Source organism: Maniola hyperantus, chromosome 15 (genome assembly GCF_902806685.2).
Source record: "Maniola hyperantus chromosome 15, iAphHyp1.2, whole genome shotgun sequence".
Taxonomy (NCBI): Eukaryota; Metazoa; Arthropoda; class Insecta; order Lepidoptera; family Nymphalidae; genus Maniola; species Maniola hyperantus.
This window is the reverse complement of record NC_048550.1, coordinates 11,179,901-11,204,717: the sequence shown is the minus strand read 5'-3', so window position 1 is coordinate 11,204,717 and position 24,817 is coordinate 11,179,901. Positions and strand designations below refer to the sequence as shown.

At 36.1% G+C, this 24,817-nt stretch overlaps 1 protein-coding gene across 8 annotated transcripts in view; it reads right to left on the bottom strand.

Annotated features, from left to right (window-relative positions):
- LOC117988842 (POU domain, class 6, transcription factor 2-like) overlaps positions 1–24,817 on the bottom strand; it is a 226,847-nt gene that overhangs the window by 19,211 nt on the left and 182,819 nt on the right. For all 8 annotated transcript variants that reach the window (XM_069503628.1, XM_069503633.1, XM_069503632.1 and 5 more), the window contains one exon: positions 8,334–8,515. In XM_069503628.1, coding sequence (XP_069359729.1) covers positions 8,334–8,515 — 182 coding nt within the window. The remainder of the gene's footprint in view (positions 1–8,333; positions 8,516–24,817) is intronic.

Here is a 24,817-nt window from a genome sequence, read left to right as displayed (position 1 = left end):
AACGGTGAAGGAAAACATCGTGAGGAAACCTACATGCCTGAGAGTTCTCCATAATGTTCTCAAAGGTGTGTGAAGTCTACCAATCCGCACATAGCCAGCGTGGTAGACTGTGGCCAAAACCCTGCTCACTCTGAGAGAAGACCCGTGCTCTGTAGTGAGCCGGTGATGGGTTGATCATGATTGATCATGATGAACTTGAAAAATGACGGAATTTCATTGACTTTCATTTCGTTTTAGTTTACATCATAAAATAAATCTGTTGTCAAAATTTCAATTTTCTAATCTCAACAGCTCAATAGGCGTTGATGGATCAATCAGTCAGTCAGTTCAGTAACAGCGATCACGCACTGATCCGATCCGAATGCGTGAAAATGCGGATATAAAAAATATCTACGACATATGTCATAAGCTACCATACGAAAAAAAAAAGGAACGTATTTTCACGGACTCGGATCGGATGAGTGCGTAGCCGCCGTAAGGACAAAGTGATTGTCCATAAGTGATGGAGGTCCACATTGCCATTTGCCACACGTGTCTAATTACACCTAGTTAACTTGAAAAGTAGCACTAGATCTTCAGATTAAAATTGTAGTAAAATGCAAAACTATTCAACAAACCTTAATTTTACAAGACTTGTTGTTAAGGGTACCCACCCTTAACAACGAGTCTTGTAAAATTAAGGTTTGGAAATTGGAATTCGATAAAAGACATTTTATAATGAAATGGGATTTTAATCACAAAACTTCGAAATGAAAACTTCTAAGTATATAATATTATCGATAACATCAAACTTTTTCCGAACATTGATTTGTGAAGAAACCCCGTAGTAAATATATTATAGGAACTTAAATGGTTACTTTCATAATAGGTATAAGTAGTTAATCGATACAAAAGCTATACCATTCTAAATCGTAATAGTAACACAAAATAACTCGATTCGGCGCGCGTAATTTGATCCATTACGTATAATGTTCACAAATTTTTAATTTGCGTATCCATATCTAACTTTCACACGATTTCGTTCTTTATCACTACATAAATAAAGCTCTGTTACTTAGATTTTGTACGTATAATACGTTCAGCTAATCACCCGAATACTTTAATTAAGGATAATCAACCGTTGAATATAAAATGCCGAAATAACGGACGGTTCGGATTTTAGATTATGGGGAATTTTTCGTGTAAGTAAATGATATGCATGGTGGTGGCATGAGAGAGTGGCATTAACATGGGACTCTCCGTCAATCGCTTCATACAAACGTAGTTTGAATATGTACAATCAAGCTCGATGTAATTTTGTAGAGACGTTTTAGAAACGAATCTCTATGTCTGTGGTTTGCCAGTTATGCGTTAAAAATACCTAGTTTTAAAAATACATGTGCTTAAAGATTTGCACGTACTTAACAAAAATGAGCTCACCTTACAAGAATTGACTTTATTCTATCTATACAATGCTTAACAAACTTCAACATTAGTTCAAACTATTAAATTCAAAATAACCCCCGCTTTTCTTGCCGCCATTTTACATCTGCCGTCTTTTCTTTTTTTTTAATTCAACTCTAGGCAAAAACAATGTCGCTAACACATGTAAGTTCTCGACCGTGCAACTTTGAAACTGGATATTTTAACGGAAATCTTTTGGTTCGTAGAACGTATCTACAAAATTTTAATGAGTTTGATTGGTTTGGTTAGTACTTAATTATTATGAGAGTCAAAGTAGGTACGTTTGAATGGGGCGGGCTACGAATAAACTCCTCTTAATAGCGTTCAACAAACGCAAATCTGATATTAGTGGATCATTTTGAAGAGGAAACTATTTCCGAATTCAATATGAAAAACTAATCGAAAAGGACGAAATGAAATTTCCTATCTATCAATGAAGCAATAGGCATAGGTAAGCTCAGTTTTTATTTTCATCTCTAAATATATAAAAGCAAACGATGACTGACTGACTGACTAACTGAAGTTTTGAGCATAAGCTAGTTTCTATAGTAAGCATATTTACATACTTTACAATATTTTTCAACGATAATTATTAAAATTATTTAGATAATTATTAAACTTAAAATAACTCTGAAATTTAAAAAAGAACACTTCAAAAGGCGATATTGTTTACTCCTTATTACGGACAAAACTCAATCGGCTTTTTCAACTTTAACCAATTACGAACATTATCATTTTCCTAGAACCTCCCGATCTTAAAATTTACCAAAGCGGTCAAAATAAGGTTTAAGTGGCGACTTCAAAGACACCGACGAGGGCCGCATTCCCCGCACCGACTAAATTAATTAATTAACTAATTAAAAACCATTACAAATAATTAAGGCTGTCGATAAATTGAGCACAATCGATAAGAGACAAAGAGTTGAGCCGGTCGATCGACATTCTGCTATGCGCGTTATTTTGGATGATATTGGAATTAGGTACGTCTTAAGAAATTCCTCTCTTAGTAACGAAACTCTCCTATAGGAAACCGTTAAATTGTGATTAGACTCGTAAGTCTGCCGTCCTTTAAATAAGAAGCCGTTAATTGCAAAAAATAAACTAAGACCCATCGCTAAAAAACGCCGGAGTTTTCAAAAACTAAACTTTCTAAAGAAGAATGCTACTCGTACGTAGGACTAAACTAAAAAACTATTTAAAAACCTTGATCCTACATAGAGTTTTTTTTTTGAAAACATTAGTTTTCGCGATTACTTATCAAATATTTTTGCAGTTAACACTTTTTGGAGTTATTAAGAGCCTCTTTCTTTATACAATTCTCAATAGTTACATATACTGAATATATTATATACGTTGAACTACCCCATACATACCAATAATAATCAAAACCAGTCCTTTTGGGTAGATCTACTACATTTACTACTATTAATGCTAAAGTGTGTGTTTTTGTTCGTTTCTCGTTATTAAACGATATTCCTTAGTAAACCATCAATCACTTTGTGTAGTACTTTTACTATTAGAATAGAGTTTTTGATCAATGCAGAATTTAGATTCTCAAGTTAAACAAAAAGCAAAAATAAACAAAGCCCAGTACAAAGGTCCAAGGTCCGATCTAAATGTATCCTATCGATTTAATATAGACAAATTAGCAGTGAGTAAATAGAAGAGGAACTGAGTAATTTAGTAATTGTATCCACTAACAACGAATTAAATAGTAATCAATAGAACTGGGGCCCCGGGCACTAGCTTCGGCACTTTCTCTGATATCGATACGGGTGCGACACGATTAAAGGAACTGTTTGTTTGAATTAAAATTACCAAAGAAAAAGGTCAGAGGTCCGATTCAAATGCATCATAGACAAATTAGAAGCAAGTAAATAGAAAAAGGAACTGAGTAATTTAGTAATTGTATCCACTAACAACAAATTAAATAGTTATCAATAGAACTGGGGCCCCGGGCACTAGCTTCGGCACTTTCTCTGATAGCGACACGGGTGCTACACGATTAAAGGAACTGTTTGTTTGAATTAAAATTACCAAAGACAAAGGTCGGAGGTCCGATCCAAAGGTATCATATCGATTTAATATCGACAAATTAGAAGCGAGTAAATAGAAGAGGAACTGAGTAATTGTATCCACTAACAACGAATTACATAGTAACCAATAGAATTGGGGCCCCGGGCACTAGCTCCGGCTCTTTCTCTGATAGCGATACGGGTGCGACACGATTAGAAGAACCGATTTATTTTTGAATTAAAGTTGTTAAAGTTTCAAGGCACATAATCCAGGTAACTCTTGTTACGATACAATAAAGTGCAATTCAGTTTGTACAACCTAAAATTTAATAAACACCTCTCTTTCTGTCGCGTAAACTCTTATCTCTCTCACACACACTGTACCGCTGCCATGGGCGCCTAGATTTCTCAGGTCTCAGATATCAGAAAATGAGGAATATGAAGAAAATAAAGCCATAGGATTAAGGTTTTACTTTCCTCAAAGGAGTGAAATAGTCCAATAGAAGTTTTTAACTTTCTAAGCCTTAATTATTATCTTAAATGAACTGAAATCCTATAGAGCAACCCTCAATAAAAAAAAGATATTATGATTATGCGAAATATTATGATATCGTAAAGTGTAAATACAATAAAATGTCCCTCAGAAGCTATTATTCTAAATGGTGCCGTGAGCTTTTAAATTAGATTAAAATATAGAGCAGATACCTACTTACTTACTTAATTACTACTTAAGATAAGAGGACATCTTAACTTAAACATAGAAATTTAATAATAACCAACTGAAGAAAGGTTAGAGCCTCAATAGCTCAATGGGTAAAGGAGTGGACTGAAAACCGAAAGGTCGACGGTTCAAACCCCGCCCGTTGCACTATTGTCGTACCTTCTCCTAGCACAAGCTTCACGCTTAGTTGGAGAGGAAAGGGGAATATTAGTCATTTAACATGGCTAATATTCTTTTTAAAATAAAAAATAAAAATAAAAAAGGTATCACAAATCATTCGGAGCATAAAACACTGTTATAATCACTATCCATGTTATACAAGCAAAAGTGTGTTTGTTTGAAGTAAAAGTCCTGGAAAAATAACTATAAAGATATTTAAAAAAAAGTTTCGGGATTTTAAAAATCCCGTGGAAATTCTTTGATTTTCCGGGATGAAAAGTAGCCTATATCTGTCTTCGGGATGCAAGCTATTTCTGTTACTAAATAAATGATGCCCGCAACTCCTTTGGTGTGGATTTAGGTTTTTAAAAATCCCGTGGGAACTCCTGGGAATTCCTGAAACTAAAAGAAGGCTATATCCTTCCCCAGGTTGCTATCTCCTATCTCTATCTCTTGTCTAAATCGATTTAACAGATGGGCCGCAAAAAGCTAGCAGACAGACACACTTTCACATTTATAATATTACTTAGTATGGACACAGAATATTTATATGTATGGATCATTACATTACATAGTATGCTATTGTGAAAAAAAAAACCCGGCCAAGTGCGAGTCAGACTTGCGCACCGAGGGTTCCGTATTACAGTCGTATTATTTCGACATTTTGCACGATAAATCAAAAACTAGTATGCATAAAAATAAATAAAAATCAGTTTTAGAATGTATCAGTAAGTATAAGTCCTTTCATAATATGTTACGCCACTTGGTATAATTATCTAACTTTGAAAATTGAAAATGCAAGGTGATATTTGTTTATGAACACATTTTAATTTTTTTCTGTGATGTAACCATACGTTCACGGTTTTCGAATTTATTTCTTTACTTGTGCTACGTAGGTAGGTATAAGACATACCTATCTACCAAATTTCATGATTCTAGGTCAACGGGAAGTACCCTATAGATTTTCTTGACACACCGGGCAGACAGACAGACAAGTGATCCTATAAGGGCTCCTTTTTTCCTTATGAGATACGGAGCCCTCAAAACAACGATTCTCAATACAAAACGGAATTTAAGATATATTTTCAGAGCCAGACTGTATGCTAATCTATTTCAAATAGGCTTTATCGGTCCATTTTATTCAGACAGAAGGTGATCTTTTTAAATCGTACCTATGTTCCGTTGAATCGATTAACCTACTGGGGATAGAACTAGGCTTTTATTTCTGTATCGTGAGTGACCTTAAAGCAGCTAGAGTTAGACTAATTTGTTATTCTAGATCTTGAGTCTACCCTGCTTTTAATTCAGATGTCTGTGAGTGTGAATACTATAACGCCAAATGTGTTGAAAATGTGTTAAAATAACAAAATATGCTTTGGAGAGTGTATTCCATCAAAGCAAAAAATCTAATCATTAATTTCAGTGAAATCAGAGTACATCGAAAACATAATCTGTTTTTTTGAACTTTGAAGGTAGAATTTCAAAACGCAGTGCCTACAGGATGTTCCCAGTATACTGTTAATGTCATAGCAAACACATTATTGCACGTGGTCGAGTGAAAGTGAGGGTAATTGTTCGTTAATGAGGGCATTGATTCCGCGCTATTTCTGCACTCTATACTGCTAATTAGTGTAAGTCGCACTCTCTGTTACAAAATATGCTATAAAGAGTGTATTCCATCAAAATCAAAATCTAATCATTCATTTCAGTGAAATCACAGTACATTGAAAACAAACTCTATTTTTTTGAACTTTGCAGGTAGTTATAAAAGTTTAGTGCCTACAGAGTGTTCCCAGTATAAAGTTAATATCATAGCTAACACATTATTGCACGTGGCGGAGTGAGAGTGAAGGCAATTGTTAATGAGCGCATCGATTCCGCGCTATTTCTGCACTCTATACTGCTAATTAGTGTTAGTCGCACTCTCTATTACAAAATCTAAATATATAAAAGGAAAAGGTGACTGACTGACTGACTGACTGACTGATCTATCACCGCACAGCTCAAACTACTGGACAGATCGGGCTGAAATTTGGCATGCAGATTGCTATTATGACGTAGGCATCCGCTAAGAAAGGATTTTTGAAAATTCAACCCCTAAAGGGGTGAAATAGGGGTTTGAAGTTTCTGTAGTCCACGCGAACGAAGTCGCGAGCATAAGCTAGTCTAAATATATAAAAGGAAAAGGTGGCTGACTGACTGACTGACTGAATGATTGATCTATCAACGCACAGCTCAAACTATAGGACGGATCGGGCTGAAATTTGGCATGCAGATAGCTATTATGACGTAGGCATCCGCTTAGAAAGGATTTTTGAAAATTCAACCCCTAAGGGAGTGAAATAGGGGTTTGTTTGTGTAGTCCACGCGGACGTAGTCGCGGGCATAAGCTAGTTTTTGCATAAATGGGTTTTCAAGTTCACTGGACGCCAAACTTTATCCATCTGTTTGCAGGTCACCTAATCGACTTTGCAGACTGTTACCGACGCAGTAACTCCAAGCCTCCCAACTCTTTATACTATTAGTTGACTGTGATATAATGGACTAAGAGCCAGTGCGTGCCAGACTTTCGCCATTTTATAAAAGGTGAAAGTTTATCTGCGTATTGTCAACACATGGAGGAATGATCAGCGACTATGATGTTTTGATCATGGTGGATTTGGGAGATAACAGATAATAAATGTGTAACAAAATCCCACGTCAATTACGGGTTCGGGGTACCTATTTATAATATACGGGTGTCTGGCAGCGGGTTGCCACGATACTAAGTGGCAATGCATGACGTGATTTTTAATACTATTCTGAAGAAAATATAAAAAAATTATACTTTACACTTTGACGTAAGATTTTTTACACAATTATTACCTGTTATCTCTCAAAGCCACCATGTTCCAAACATCATAGTCGCTGATCGTTCCTCTCTGTGTTGGGGTCAATCACTACCCCTATTATAATTGCGAAAGTGTGTTTGTTTGTTGGTTTGTTGGTTTATCGGTTTGTTGGTTTGTCGGTTTGTTGGTTTGTCCTTCAATGGCGTCGCAACGGTGCAACCGATTGACGGGATTTTTTGCATGGATGTAGATAAAGATCTGGAGAGTGACATAGGCATTAGGCTATATTTTATCACGGAAAATCAAAGAGTTCCCACGGGATTTTTAAAAACCTAATTCCACGCGGACGAAGTCGCGGGTATCAGCTAGTACGCTGATAAATTTTCAGCTTTTATAAAATTCTTAACGAAGGTCTGGCACGCGCTGACTCTTAGTCCATAACTAGAACAATGTCAGACTTCTCGCCGTTCTAATGGATCGCCTATGCTTAGAACGAACAATCGAGTTACAAAAGTCCAAAATAGCTTATAGTTAACAGTTCGCCTCGCTTTGTTTCATTTAATATTAAACACATTGAGTCGGTGACTGGATCCGCTGATTAGATAAATGAATTTTACTCTTAATTCTATCTACTTCTGGCTAAAATGTTCTTCTATTGATAACCACAGATGTAGTATATTCTTAGTTTTGCAGTTCTATTGTACTGCTTACACCTATCCCTATAAAGTTTCCCCTTAGTCCCAAGTAGGTCCCCATTGTCTTGTCCTGTGGTGAGGATTTCAAGGAGCCAGGGGATAGTTTAACTAGCGGATGGGGCGACGCTGTCGGGCCAGAGCCGACACTCCCCGCTCTGCTAGTTGTGCCGGAATAACACTTACTTGGCATCAGCAAGTAAGTCGCCGTCGTCTTGCGCTGGGGACTTCACAGAGCCAGGGGACAGTTTGACCGGCAAATGGGGCGACGCTGTCGGGCCGGAGCCGACGCTCCCCGCGCTGCTAGTCGTGCCGACATGACACTTACTTGGCGAATCAGCAAGTAAATCCCCGTCGTCCTGCGGTGGGGACTTCACGGAGCCCGGGGAAAGTTTGACCGGCGGATGGGGCGACGCTGTCGGGCCGGAACCGACGCTCCCCGCGCTGCTAGTCGTGCCGACATGACACTTACTTGGCGAATCAGCAAGTAAATCCCCGTCGTCCTGCGGTGGGGACTTCACGGAGCCCGGGGACAGTTTGACCGGCGGATGGGGCGACGCTGTCGGGCCGGAGCCGACGCTCCCCGCGCTGCTGGTCGTGCCCGCATTGGAGTGGGACGTCGTGATTGTTATCTCACCGTTCGACGCTGCCAGCCTGTGGACAATCAAGTTAATTATAGCAAATTTGTCTTAAAACGTCAACTACTTGAAACATCATACCTAATTAATTACCTATCAACATCATCATCTTTATCGCCAGCCTAGTACATGAGCACGAGTCTCCTTTTAGAAGAAGGGTTTAGGCCGTAGACTACCACGCTGTCTTAAGACATGACGTGTGGATTTGCAGTCCACTAACACCTTTAAGAAATTATGGTAACAGGTAAGTAACAGTTCCTTCTAATGTTTTCCTTAACCGCTAAAGCAAATAAGTAGTAATTTAATCGATTAGATATGTAGCCACCCACTACTACATATCATATCGGCTGATGTGGTTCCTTACGTGTACTTTTTTACTTACTTAAAAGCAAAGTATAAACAAATCTGCTGTCAATTTTTTTACCGGAATTTCTATTTTTTTAAGTTGCAGATTTACAGATTTAAATAAGTCGTGACTAAAAAAAAATGAAAAATCGACCGCCCTGCAAACAACCTAAAAGGTAATCACATTTAAAAATGGCACCGTACAGCCGCCATATTAATTTATTTTCTTTTAAATTTATAGCCAGTGTCACTCAGGTAAGGATTCTAACTAGACGAAATCTTAAAATCAAGGCTCAAATCAGGCATTTAAAATTTATGGTGGAATATAGAAACATACATGAAACCCAGTCCTTTTTTTTAGCAGCTGTGTGAAAAACGAAAAACAAGCATTCCGTTTTTCCTTTCAAGTACCTAAAGTAGACTAAAAACAACCTTTCTCTGATAATGCGCTCCATTTTGCAAAAAAAAAAACAGGCTTTTAAACAGGCACATACTGACAACAATAGTGTTGCAACCCGGTTTGTTGGTTGCAAGTGCGATGTATAAATGAGGCGCGCTTCATTAAGTGTGCCGTTGCATTAGTGGTAATTGCAGGCTAATTAGGGCCCCATCCGTTGCACTACACGCACATAGACAACACCTACACTTGCTGCGACAAAAAACGCTGCATCTTTTTTAATGTAGGTATTTTTGCATAGTTTGACACTATGTCGGAGTAAACTAGGGTGTGGGGTGCCTTAGATTAAGGAGATGGAGCTCTTGGTTTGACATCTGTCAAATATTATGTAGGTACTGGATGATGCCCGTGACATCGTCCGCGTGAATTTAGGTTTTTAAAAATCCTCTGGAAACTCTTTGATTTTCCGGGATAAAAATGCCTATGTCCTTCCTTGGCATGCAAGCTATCTCTACATATATTAAACTAGATGATGCCCGCGACTTCGTCCGCGTGGATTTAGGTTTTTAAAAAATCCCCTGGAAACTTTGATTTTCCGGGAATGCCTATGTCCTTCCCCGGGATGCAAGCTATCGCTGTACCAAATTTCGTCAGAATCGGTTGAACGGTTGAGCCGTGAAAAGCTAGCAGACAGACAGGCAGACAGACAGACACACTTTCGCATTTATAACATCAGTATGGATATGGATTTGAGCACTAGGGCTGCGTTGTCTAATGTACATGAAATAAAAAAATCTGTGTAAAATATGGCTCGCCGTTATTAACAATAATTACTAATTAGCGATAGTGAACTATTAGATTAATTATAATCCGATATCAAACGACAATTTTCTATTAAAACATAGAGCTCCGTTATTTTAGATTAAGCCTGATAAATGATAATAAATTAAGCAATGTCTACTTGCATTAAAGCACTTTACAAGTTCCAACTAATTAAAACCACTTCGTTTTATTGCAATTTTTTCTAGACACCTCTATAATTTCTAAAATAAATTTTAATTTGATAATTACATACCATAACATAACTTATCAAATGACAGTGTATCGTAATTTATGTGTGAATTAAATTGAAACAAATATGTATCTTCTAATGGTATGTTCGCACTCATGTAAAACGTCATCTAATGGATAATATTATATAGTACGCGGCCGAAAGTAATGTCAGAGCCTCAATAGCTCAACTGGTAAAGGAGTGGACTGAAAACCGAAAGGTCGACGGTTCAAACCCCGCCCGTTGCACTATTGTCGTACCTACTCCTAGCACAAGCTTGTTGGAGAGGAATGGGGAATATTAGTCATTTAACATGGCTAATATTCTTTAAAAAAAATGTACATCGACCTTTAGATGGAGATAGCAGATTTGTAGAGCGTTGTCCCTCTCGTTGAGACCAACAAAACGTCATATAGGTATGAGTAACAGAGACAACGCTCTACAAAGCCGAAATGTCATTCTATAATTATCACCACTATATCTTACAAATCCAACATCTGACCATCAAAAAGAGTAATTTATTACCTATTTTGAATAAATCATTTGATTTTGACTTTGACTTTAAAGGCCGATGTACATTACTTTCGGCCGCGTTCTTGATAAGCAGGATCTTCCATACGGAAGGTACTGTTAAGTCCCTATTGTGTGCTTTTATTAAACGGTGCAAGCTTATCTGGCGAACAGGCTTCTTGTCACACACGCGTCCTTTAGAGTAAAACACACGCACACATGCAAAAAAGCCAAGTAGAAACACTTGACTTCCACGCACACAGCTGCGCAAAAACATTAATTGTTCCTTCAATTTATCAACACATTGACTCGACGTTGAAAGTACGCGTTTTGGAGATTACATTTTATTTTGGAAATGAAAACAAACGGTTTTATAAGTCCCGCAAATTACTAATGCGCGTGGCCGCCATTTTAGTGACGTCAGCAGTAGACTAAAGTTTCGAGCTGATGGTATATTTTTATTTCGGCTGACGTCAAAATGACTTCATTTCGATGTTAATGAGACATGGTTCCAGCGCAATAGTAATTTGCGGGACTTAAACAATAATCTTTGTAGATTTTACTAGCTCTTCCCTCGACTTCGTCCGCGTGGATCTAGGGTTAAAGATCCCGTTGGAATTTCTCTAAATTCTTTCTTACGGGAATATAATATGTTATATTATAATGACGGAAAAAGCAACGGTCATCTACAAACACTTGATATTATGTGTTGTTAATCTTTTTCTTTTTTTAATCATAATGAAAATATTGTGATATCACTGTAAAGAAAAAAAAAATCATCAAATGAAAATGACTTTGTGAGCGCTGTACTTAATCATATATTAAGTGGTAGGCTCCGAGTTCGTTTCCCGGCAGGGGCAATTTGGTAATTTATAATTTCTAAATTGTCTCTAGTCTAATCTGCTGTTAGGTTTCGGCAGTGGCTAGTTTACACCTACCATGCCGCAAACGAATTAGCAATCCAGTACGATGCCGAGTGGCACCCGCTTCAAGTTAGCCCGCCTCCATCTTAGACTGCATCATCAGGTATGATCGCAGTCTGTGGTCAAGGGCTTGCTTGTATCGAAACAAAAAAAATTAAAAAACCGGCCAAGTGCGAGTCAGGCTCGCGCATAGAGGGTTCCGTACCATAGTCGTATTTTTTCGACATTTTGCACGATAATTCAAAAACTATGATGCATAAAAATAAATAAAAATCTGTTTTAGAAAGCGCAGGTGAAGCCCTTTCATATGATACCCCATTTGATATAGTTATCTTACTTTGGAACTTGAAAATCCTACTTATTAGTTTATGACCACAATTTCATTTTTTTTGTGTGAGATAACCACAAATTCACAGTTTTCCCCCTAATGTCAGCTATAAGACCTACCTACCTGCCAAATTTCGTGCTTCTAGGTCAACGGGAAGTACCCTGTAGATTTCTTGACAGACAGACAGACAACAAAGTGATCCTATAAGGGTTCCGTTTTCCTATTGAGGTACGGAACCCTAAAAAATTTAATAAAGGTCTGAAAGTAGCAAACTAAGTATAACGTGAACCAGTGAGTATTAGCTCACATTAAAAATTCTTATTTAAAACGATCGATATAGTGCGTAGTACATAATGATCGTTGGATGTAGTAAATAATTCAATGTTATTAATAGATAATTATATTGTCTTTGCCGCAAATAATTATTCTTTCTTCACGACCGGATTATTTCACATACAGACAGTCAAGTCAGACCTTTTCAAAAGCTACGAGTACTTGTCGTGATCGACCTTTAGTGAATTTTAATTTAAAGGAAATGAATCAAGAATAAGCCGCGAGGTATGATTAAGAAGTCGTCGAATTGAGGTCAATAATTAATTACTTTTTAATAAAGTATAATCGTGTATATTAAAATTCTACGTGTGGTTTTTTGATGGAAAGTTTTGTAACTGTTTTCTTAGGGTCAAGTTACATTGGTGGACGATGCGATGCATTTTATTGAAGTGATTGTTCTTATAACCCGATAGCACGATGCAAATGAGTGGTTTTTTATTTTTGTTACTACTTATTGGGTACCAGCTGATAACCGCGACTCCGTTCGCGTGGATTTAGGTTTTTAAAAATCCTGTAGGAACTCCTTGATTTTTCGGGATAAAAAGTAGCTCATGTCACTCTCCAGGTTATTAACCATACCCATTGTAGGAACGGCATTCCGAATCAGTGGTAAATTAAACTAGTTGACGATTGAAAAGCACTTGTAAAAGTGTACTTGAATAAAAATATATTCTATTCTATTCTATGCAAAAAATCACGCCAACCCATTGCACCGTTGCGACGTGATTGAAGGACAAACCAACAAACAAACACACTTTCGCTTTTATAATACGGGTACTGATTGTTCAACGTATGAAATGCATCACATCGCCGCCGCCCCGTCAATGTGTTTAGTCCCTTATGTAGATTATAATTACGAAGGATATTAACGAGGGATGTATGCCCTAATTATTGTCTTGTATGTAATTTATGTGCTCTTGTTAAAAGTTTATTGGATTCTTGCAATGATCCTAAATAATCGTTCCGCAGTAAGTATGAGTATATAATTATTGTAATTATAGTTTTTTTAGCTGACTGTTTCTCTGAAATAATATCTTTGGATATTATCATTAAAGGATAATTTATCGAGTAAAAACCTCTCATACGCAATTAAAATGCTTTCGTAATAAATAACGTACTAAAGATGTTATCACTACATATATACCTAAATGCAAAATGTGTTGGTTTGTTTTGTTGGTTTGTCCCTCAATCACGCTCCAACGGAGCAACGGATCGATGTATTTTTTGTATGAATATACTTAGTCAAAAACCTAGAGAGTAATTTTTGTCCCGAAAATCAGAGATCCCACAGGATTTTTAAAACCCTAAATCCACAAAAAAAACACGAGCATTATCTAGTATTCTTATTAAATTAAAATTAGCTAAATATAAAGTTCAATCTTTATGCAAATTATTTCACTTCGGCTTCATGACACCTGTATAGGCATTAATCAAAAATTGGCAACACTTAGGTAATAGCATGTTAAATAAATAAATAAATTTTTATTTAATACGAGACAGAGTGTAATTATTATTATAATCTCTGATATGAATTATAGTTACCATAATGATTTACATTTCAAGCTAATAAACATTTAAGAAACATGACAGGTAGATTTTTATGTTTTATTAATGTTGAAATCATTAAAATCATTAACATAATTAGCGTTGTTTTCCAATTGTTTCACACGTTGTAGGCTCGTTGGATAATAATTTGAATATGGAAAAAATATATATGGGTGCGGAACACACGTGGCTGTGATGCTTCTGCGCACGCGCCGTCATTTTACCCGACTACGGCGAAGCTAAAAGGAAGGGTTATGATCTTACCAGCCTATCTATGTATGTTTGTGACTACATTTTATATGACCAAAATCACCTCCACCTTACATCATCACGAATGATGTTGGAAGCCCCACCTATTATTTGCAGTGATTGCAGTCAAGCGTATGCCTATATTGTTAAAAAAACCGGTCAAGGGCGAGTTGGACTCACACACGTAGGGGTCCGTACCATCATAAAAGATACATATACATAAAACTTTTTAAGTTTTTTAATTTGCAGGGCCGTGATTTTGAAATTCGCCATCGTGGTTTTTTATTATTTTTTGATATGGTGGCAATAGCCAATATGGTGGCATTGAACACTGAAAATTTCAACTCCTATTACGGTTTATGAGATACTACAGCCCGCTGACAGGCAGACGGACGGTCTGACGAATGAACAGTAGAGGCTTTAACAACCCTAAAATTCCGTACCTACCCGTAAGGTGACTTTTGGGAACGTAACCCTAAAAACCGGCCAAGTGCGAGTCAGACTCGTAAACTGAGGATTCCGTACTACATCGTATTTTATCGACATTTTGCACGATAAATCAAATACTATTATGCCTAAAAATAAATATAAATCTGATTTAGAATGTAGGTACAAGTAATAGTAATCTTACTTTGAAAGTTGAAAATAGCAATATTTGTCCATAAACACATTTCAATTTTTTTCTTGTAATGTAACCACAAATTCACGGTTTTCAGATTTTTCCCCTCATATATATAGTCTGCTACAAGACCTACCTTCCTGCCAAATTTCATCATTCTAGATCAACGGGAAGTACCCCATAGGTTTCTTGATATACAGACAGACAACAAAGTGATCTTATAAGAGTTCCTTTTGTCCTTTTGACGTACGGAATCTTACAAAAGGAGCATTTGTAAGCGGAAACTCGCACCGTATGTTTCCACACACGAGACGTAATTTATACAAATTTGGCCTTGCAGGAAAATTATATACTTTAAAAAAATACTTTTTGTTACTTACGTATTCCAGAATGATTCAACATTTTAATGTAACTTTAATAGACGTCAAATGACATACAATATTTATCTAGATTGTAGGCCAGACGAAATGAGGTATTAAACTTAATTATGGATGCGAGAATTAATGCTCCCAGTAATTATGAGGTCACATTACGTTAATGTCTTTGAAGTGGGTACGTATACACGAGCACACATATAAATTCACTTAATGGATGTGCTCGGTACAATCGAATAGTAAAATCTTTGTTTTACAATGCTATTGTGTTTTACTAACGGTTTGTAACAAGCTTTTTTAGGGTTCTGGACCTCAAAAGGAAAAACGAAACCCTTATAGGATCACTTCGTTGTCTGTTTGTCTGTCTGTCAGTTAGTCAAGAAACCTGCAGGACACTTCCCGTTGACCTAGAATCATGAAATTTGGTAGGTAGGTAGGTCTTATAGCTGACATTCGGGGTTAATCTGTGGTTACATCACACACAAAAAATTAAATTGTGGTCATGAACAAATATTGCTATTTTCAACTTTCGAAGTGAGTGACTATATCAAGTGGGGTATCATATGAAAGGTCTTCACCTGTACATTCTAAAACAGATTTTTATTTATTTTTATGCATCATAGTTTTTGAATTATCGTGCAAAATGTCGAAAAATACGACTGTAGTACGGAACCCTCATTGCGCGAGCCTGACTCGCACTTGGCCGGTTTTTTTTGATAATTTGATGGCTTAACTTATAAAATATGTTGCAGATACCGACTTCAAAAATAAAATAGTGAGTATTATACTTATTCACGTTTATTAATATTTATGGTAAAATGAATATCATAACTTTATGTACCTTTAAACATTATAGCATGCAATAATTTAATTGAAAAGACGATTTACTGGCGATTCACACGCATTAAAGTATTTTTTGAGAAAATCACAACTTAATTTTAAATAAGCATTTTACACGCAGAAGGGCTTGTAAGTACGTCTGAACGCCAAGGATAAATTGTATGATCAAGAAAAGTCGGGGTTGTATGTATTGTTGTATGTTTTGTAGTAAAAGTGAAAGTGACTGTGTAGAGGGTAGTGAAAGGGAGAACCAGAGATAGACAAAGATGGATAAAGTTACCCTGAAAAAAGCACAGCCTTAAATTGTCATAGAAGAAGAAATAGAAATAGAAAGATTGTTTAGTCAAACAAACTTTTACATAAGTGGTAAGTATTGAATCGTCATCAACCATTGGTTCTCTCAACTCAAGAATAGAAGAAGAATAACAAAAATAAAAAAAAATAGCTATACACACTAAAATATTATAACAATCATGTGGGTAATTCCGTTGTACACAATCTCTAAACTAAACTAAAATGGCACTCTATTCCTTACCCTTTCATAATAATGCTTGCGGAAAAGGATAGCACTAGATTTAGAGCTGTTAATTTAGTTTAGTTTAGAGATTGTGTACAAGGGAATCGGCCCCAATGAATATCTAATAGAGTTATATTCCCCTAAAGGTAGACTTGATTTGAGACATGCAACCGCCACTCGCGACAGAACTAAAAGAACGTGCTGAATACAACGCCTTTTTAGGGTTCCGTAGCCAAATGGCAAAAAACGGAACCCTTATTTTAGAATCAGTCGCGATCAGTATAAGAAAACAATACTATTTACTCGTAATATGAAATCTAATACACCAATATATTTCCTATAGCGCAACAAATATTGTGTGCTATCTATTTTACCTAAGTATATTATCAGATCAGACTATTTATCACAATTATTCAGACTGACTCGCGACGTGGCACTAAGGTGATTATACGTGTAGGAATACTTAATGCCCCAAGCGTACCTAATTATACGTTCGTATTAAGACCTAGGGCAAACTGATCGCGAAGACTACTTACCTGAAGTTCCTACTATAGGTACATACGAAAAATTAGAGTATTGAAATTTTGTTTAATCAAAGTCCTTTAAATCCAGATTCCAGTCTTTAATATACAATTAACACACATACATATACAAAACAAATTATTCATTATCAGCCGATAAACGTCCACTGTTGGACATAACTCTCTTGTAGGGACTTAATGAGACTCGAACTTACGACCGTTTGGATTTCAGTTCGCCGTATACCATTGAGATTGAGGCTTTAATTAATCTCTCACGTCCAATATAGATCGACTATCTTCAGATCAAATATAACAATAACTATTTAACTAGCACTAATATAACCGAGCATTATATTGGCTCTATTCGATAATCAAGTATAACTCATGTATAACTCGTTTGTCTGTCCGTGTTTGTATTGCAATATTGATTCTATATGCATGCGCTAAACCCGGGTACTCACTAGGGAACTGCAACCGTAACTGTATGCGCTAACGAGACTCAAGTGTGTAAGATCATAAGATGTCAACAGTCAAGGTAACCGTGACGTCGAGTTGACCTCCTGCACTCAAGACTACAAACAAGACACAGGCTACTTTTTATCCTGGAAAACCAAAGAGTTCCCACGGGATTGTTCCAAACCTGAATCCACGCGAACGAATTCGCGGGCGTCAGCTAGTAATGCAGAAATTTTGAGAACTCACTTGCCATATTTGCTCTATGTGTCAACTGTCGTGTCAAAAGTACGGTTCACCCATATTAAGGATTAAAATCGTACTTTTGACGACTGTTGACTCATAGAGCAAATATGCTGTATTCTCAAAATGTACGTACTAACACACTATGATTTTTGGTGACAGTAACATGCAAGGGTTTTGGTTACGACCCGTCAGTGAGTACCCGGCTTAATATGGGAGGTAAGACTGTAACTACTGGACTACGAAATGCTTTGTAGTTTCAAGTATACCCTAATTGCCGAACGCTATGCCTGGATAATGATTTTATTAAAATTATAGTGAGGTAGCTAAACTGTGTTGCTTTTCCATGGGAATATTTCAAAATAAAATGGCAATAGCTTTACTTTTGGAACTCTGAAAACACTTTATTCGCCTAGTATTTTCTTGATTTACTTTTGACATAATACATGAATATCAAACATTTATTTCATTGTATTTCATGCCGTGTTAGTTGTTATAAGTATTTATCAAATAATGAAATTATTTGACATTTTCAGTAAAATAAATTAACAACTTTGAGCATTTAATTGTTTTAATGTATATAACGGGTACATACCACGATTAATTTTTGTTTTTAATTGTTGTTATATAGTCGTAAACTATAAGATAAAAGCTTTAAATGATATGAGATACAAAAATGGTACAGAACGATCCGTAGCTTTTGCAAACAACAAGGCTATTTAAAGCGCAAGCGCAAGATCGTGAAATTTTTCAACTATGTCAATTTACTATCTATTTGATACTTATGTACTGACACTAAGAAATATAGATAGAGGTGCCAAGATTCGTCTTTTATCAATGAATTCAATAGTTGTATCACACGCCCGATATTTTATACAAGCGAACAGATTTAATCATCTAGGTACTATACTTTACAAAGTAATTTACGAAGTAAAGACAGTAAAGATAGAATAAGAATTTACAAAGTAAAGACAGTAAGAATGGTATATGGCCACAGAGTAATTCGATAGTAGGTATGTTATTCCTTATACTATAGTGTGATAATGGTAGTGGTTAGTATTCTTTGTATGGCTTTTAGGGTTCCGTACCTCAAAAGGAAAAACGGATCCCTTATGGGATCACTTTGTTGTCTGTTTGTCTGTCTGTCTGTCTGTCTGTCTGTCGGTCTGTCAAGAAACCTACAGGGTACTTCCCGTTGACCTAAAATCATGAAATTTGGCAGTTAGGTAGGTCTTATAGCAGACATTCGGGGAAATATCTGAAAACCGTGAATTTGTGGTTACTTCGCACAAAAAAAATTAAATTGTGGTCATGAACTAATAAATTAGTATTTCAATTTTGGAAGTAAGATAACTATATCAAGTGGGGTATCATATGAAAGGTCTTCATCTGTGCATTTTAAAACATATTTTTATTTATTTTTATGCATCATAGTTTTTGAATTATCGTGCAAAATGTCGAAAAAATACGACTGAAGTACGGAACCATCGTTGCGCGAGCCTGACTCGCACTTGGCCGGTTTTTTACAAAGGGAAATGCGAATGCAAACTTTAATTAGCTAGTTATACACGTAAAGGTATAAGAAATCGTTACAGAGGAGACGTGCCCGCATTCTGTTAGACAGATGTTTAATGCCAAAGCGTATAATTAGGTACGCTCAAGGCATTAAGTATTCCAACACGTATAATTACCTTAACGCCGTGACGCGGATTATACGACTACTAATAGTGATAAATAGATCTGGAGGATATCGCTGGAATGAATTAGAGTTTATGCTATAATTCCTACTTGTATAAGATTATCACCAGATTATATCGGACGCTAGGACGTTATTCAGATTTAGGTCACTTCGAAGCTCTAGTAGCAAGTCGTCTTAAGACGCATCGCACCATATTTCTGAGTCAGCTTGAAACCGACTTTAAAAACCGGCCAAGTGCGAATCAGACTCGCACACTGAGGGTTCCGTACTACAATCGTATTTTATCGACATAAACCAATTTTCGGTGGAAGTTTGCATGGTAATGTACATCATATATTTTTTTTAATTTTATTTTAGAAGTTACAAAGAGTTGGTATTAGCTGTGGTATAAGTCCCGCAAATCGCTAATGCGCGTGGCCGCCGTTTTAGTGACGTCAGCACTAGACTGAAGTTTCGAGCTGATGGTATATTTTTATTTCGGCTGACGTCAAAATGACGTCATTTCGATGTTAATGAGACATGGTTCCAGCGCAATAGCAATTTGCGAGACTTATAATTGATTTCAAGTTGACAATCAACTTGCAGGTTGGTAGAGCAATAGGACTGCCACGTTTTTATTTTTCCACACGGCCAACACCAGAAAATTGTTCATAAGGCGCTTGAATACAAGCATTATTTATGTAATTATATCAACGGCACCGCGTTACTTTACATCCTGGCCATGATTAGCATAAAATAGCTCATTAAGGTAGATAATAGGCGAACAAGTACTGGGTTTTCCTTATTATGTGCCGGTTTTAATATATAAGACACCATAATTACAGTAAGTGGACTGTTTTTATTACTTACATACTTATACATTATTGATAATAGTATTATGTACAAAATGTTTTTGTGTGAACACATACTTGGTGTTGAACGTTTTTTGGTGTAAGTACGATCCGTAGGATCATGATAATGTGTTGCTTAGTATTGACGATCACTTATCGAACTAGAGTCTCAACGGATTTTGTTGGTGAACTAACGTACGTTTCCGCTTCTATGAGAAATTATGAGACTTCGCATAATGTATTATTTCACAATCGATAAGCGTCAATGGATTTAATTCGTGAAATAACGCCTGTTTTCGTTTCTTTGAGAAATTATGAAGTGCATTGACGACCGATAACGTCAACAGATTTCGTTGGTGAACTTACGTTCGTGTACCTACGCTTCTACTTTGAGTAATGTGGTATTGATGATCGATAAGCACCAACGGATTTCGTTGGTAAACTGACGTACATTTCCGCTTCTATGAGAAATTATGAGATTTCGTACTATGTATGTTTTCACGAGCGATAATGTCAACAGATTTCGTTGGTGAACTAACGTTCCGTTTCGGCTTCTATGAGAAATTATGAAGTTCAGACTGTGTAATGTAATATTGACGATCGATAAGCGTCAGCCGTCAACAGATTTCTTTAGTGAACTCCGTTAGATTTAGCCGAAACGATTGTTCGTTTTAATAGCTTGAGAGAGAGATGAAGGATTACGAAGTTTCTCTTCACCATTGGGAGACTTGGTAACAACAAACAAACACATTAAATTACAATTTAATTACACCACCGCCTCGGTAATGACGTGTAATAAGCAAGGGACGTTACCCCCTGGCCCGATAGCATCGCTCCCGTTTTTATTACAAATGAATTGAATTGCTAATACTGTCGTCGCATGATGAACATTTATCATTCACCTTCATTATACGTGGAAATGAATGAAATGAAATTATAATGATTACGATGCCAACTCGTCAAGTGTGTAGGAAATTAGATATAAAATAATAAATTAACTAGCATAATGGCATTTACATTATGCTAATTCAATTAATTAATATCCATACTAATATTATAACTGCGAAGTGTGTATGTCTGTTTGTTACCTTTTTACGGTCCATCCGTTTAAAACGCTAAGAGCAAGTACTGAACGGGCGCCCTCCCGCGATTCGGCCCATATAACCGAGAGGTTGGTGGGGCCATGGGAGGTGGAGGGTTGTCCCAGGTCCATCAGTTTAACCAATTTTGACAGGTACAGAGATAAGAAGAAGAAGATAAGAGAGAAAATCAAAGGGTTTCCACGGGATTTACAAAAGCCCATCCGTTTATACGATTTGGACGAAAAGTACAGAGATATAGGTACGTTGATTTGGGATATACCGGAGTCAGAAATGGCTACTTTTTATCCCTTAAAACCAACGATTTACCACAAGACTAAAAAAACCTGATTCAACGCATAATAAGTAGCGGGCATTTTTTAAGGGTAGGTTAGTGTTTAAGGTAATAGGTAGAGTTGAAATTTTCACAGAGCGTCATTTGAATTGCCGCTAAAACAATAAATAATATAACTTTCAATTGCCGCCATGCGAATTAAAAAAATACATATTGCTATATCTTGTAGTAAGTATGATGGTAAGGAACCCTTTGTGTGCCAGTCCGACTAGTATTTTACCGGTTTTTTATAAAATAACTTTATTTGAGTAAAAACCGAAGTATCACCAAGCTAGCTTTCAAACAGTATCAACTTCTAAAGCGTACCTACTTGGCCATTCTGACATGAACCGTTGATTAGAAACACACACACGCACACAGGCGCGTGGTTACGAGTAATTACACTCATTGTCACGTAATTACTACTAACATTTGACATTGGCTAGTGGTCACTTTGTTACAACTTGGCCGAGCATACAAGTACGATACGTTGTAGATACTTACTTTAATGGTTTTCGCTACAGAAATTAAAATAAGTATAAACATGTTTAAGTAATTAAATGTAACTTGCTTTAACGGTGAAGAAAACGTCGTGAGGAAACATGAATGCCTGAGACTTCTCCATAATTATTATTATTATTATTTATTATGACATTACAAACAATATACACTAACAGTCTTAACCAAAGCGTGTACATGCAAATTTATTACAGCTAATAGGCTACTTGACTCATATCTAATTTCGTCCAATAAATGATTATTTATTATAGTATTTTGCTTAAGACAACGAAATATATCAATAACAATTATAAAAAACGCAGGATGGATATATAAATCCAATTTAAAAAAATACAGTTTTTATTTTTATTTGAAACTCAGAAAACGCTGTCAGCCATGATGTGACGTCATTAAATATGTAAACAAACAAATGTCATCCCTATTGACTAACGTAGTATCCATATATATAAAATTTCAAGTCCTGACTAACTTATATATCAACGCACAGCCTAAACATTTAAACAGCTGGTCCTAGATACATGAAATTTGGTGGGTGTGTTCTTTGTAGGTAAAGAGAAGGTATCCACTAGGAAAGGATTTTTTGAAATTCCACCCCTGAGTGGGTTAAATGGGGGTTTGAAATTTATGAAGTCCACGCGGGCGAAGTCACGAGCATAAGCTAGTTTTTATATATTTCTAAAAACTCATAGTAAACGTAAAAAATTATCGTTTTCTCTTTATAAATTGAATAAGTTATTAAGTAAGACTTACAACAAAGTGATCTTTGCAAAAATAAATTTGGGTTGCAGTCGTTAGTCATATAGGATCCCTTTAAGCAAGTCTTCGCGTGTTACGTATATTTATTTCACTGGGCACTCTAATCCACAACTTTCCTGTGGTCTTTATCGATGCGTTTTTACATTCTCGGATGATACAATAACGATAATTACTATATTTTTCATGTAAACTAGTATAGAAGTCATGTTTATTAAACTTTGGGAGGTTATGCTGTTGTTTACAAATGCATGACGTCAGAGCACAGATAATCTATCGGCCAAACATGGCCGACAGTGTTTTCACCTGTCTAAGAAAAATATATTTTTAAATTAAAGTTTTACGGTTTTTAGGGCGCAAAAAATATAGTGTTAATTTTTTTGATCTAATAGGACAAATATTAACCATTTAAGACCTACTTAAAAAAAGTGTCAACTAGCCTATTAGTAATTACATTCTAAAAAAATCACTTAACACACAAAAGTACTTAACTAATAGTATAATGTTATTCAATTCTCCTAATCCGCACTTGGCCTGCGTGATAGAATGGCCAAAACCCTTCTTATTCTGAAAGGAGATCCGTGCTCAATAGAGAGCCTGCGATGGGTCGATTATGATGATGATGATGATGACGAAACACTGATGTGTCACCAGGCTAGCTTTACCTAGCATACCTATAGCTGTAGGTCTGTATAGCTCAAATACATAGTATCAACTTCTAAAGCGTACCCTACTTGGCCATTCTGACATGAACCGTTGATTAGAAACACACACACGCAAACAGGCGCGCGGTAACGAGTAATTACACTCATTGTCACGTAATTGCTAGCAACATTTGACATTAGCTAGTGGTCACTTTGTTACAACTTGTCAAGTATAGCTACAATTTTACAAAGTGTAATCATAAGTTTTTTTTATCAATAGACTAGCGCTTGGCTGCAATCATATCCGCTGGCAAGTGATGATGCAGCCTAATGTTATCAGAGGTGTGTGAATTTTGCCATTTCGCACTATTGCAAGACCCGCAAGAGTGAGTGATTAATGGAGATGGTCATCACTCTCAATAATGAGAAATACGACCTAAAGATAATAAATAAGAGTATAAATGTGCGATACAATACCATAATACAAAATACGAAGAACCACCGATTAGGTCAGTAATTTAACGGTTTTCTTATTACAAAACTGTGAGTAGATAATTAATTTTTATTATAAATTGTTACCTAGAAATTGAAACACATTCCTTATTTTAATTCTTCGAAGTCCGGCTTATAATATAACTAGATATGTTTTATAAAGGTTTTAATAGTTTTACTTCAAAAAGTAAGTAAAGAATCAATAATTTACATAATGAATATAAGGCGTTTAGGAATTTGAGCAACATTGTAAGTGAACTTTAAGAAAAAGTTTGCTCAATAATTTAAGTTTATGTCGAATACTCTGGTTGTGTAATTGTATAGGTAAGAACTTGTTTATTAAGACGATGTGAATTTCTTTTTTTTTATCTCTGAACTAAATATGTACCTACTTTACAGTTTACTTAATAAAACAATAACAGCAATTAAGTATTGACTAAGGAATTTTTCTGACTAAAAGGCCAACATTTTAAAGATGATTATACTTATTATTATTTATATTCTGTACTCAAAACTAGCTGCCCCGGCGAACTTCGTACCGCCTAACAGTCGATTCTTTAATTTTTTTTAATACTTAAATAAAATTTTTCTCTCCGTAAGAACCATCCCCGTACTTCAACGAATATTATGAAAAAAGATTAAGCGAAATCGGTCCAGATGTTCTCGAAATTTGCGATCAGCAACACATTCAGCGATTCATTTTTATATATACAGATTTGG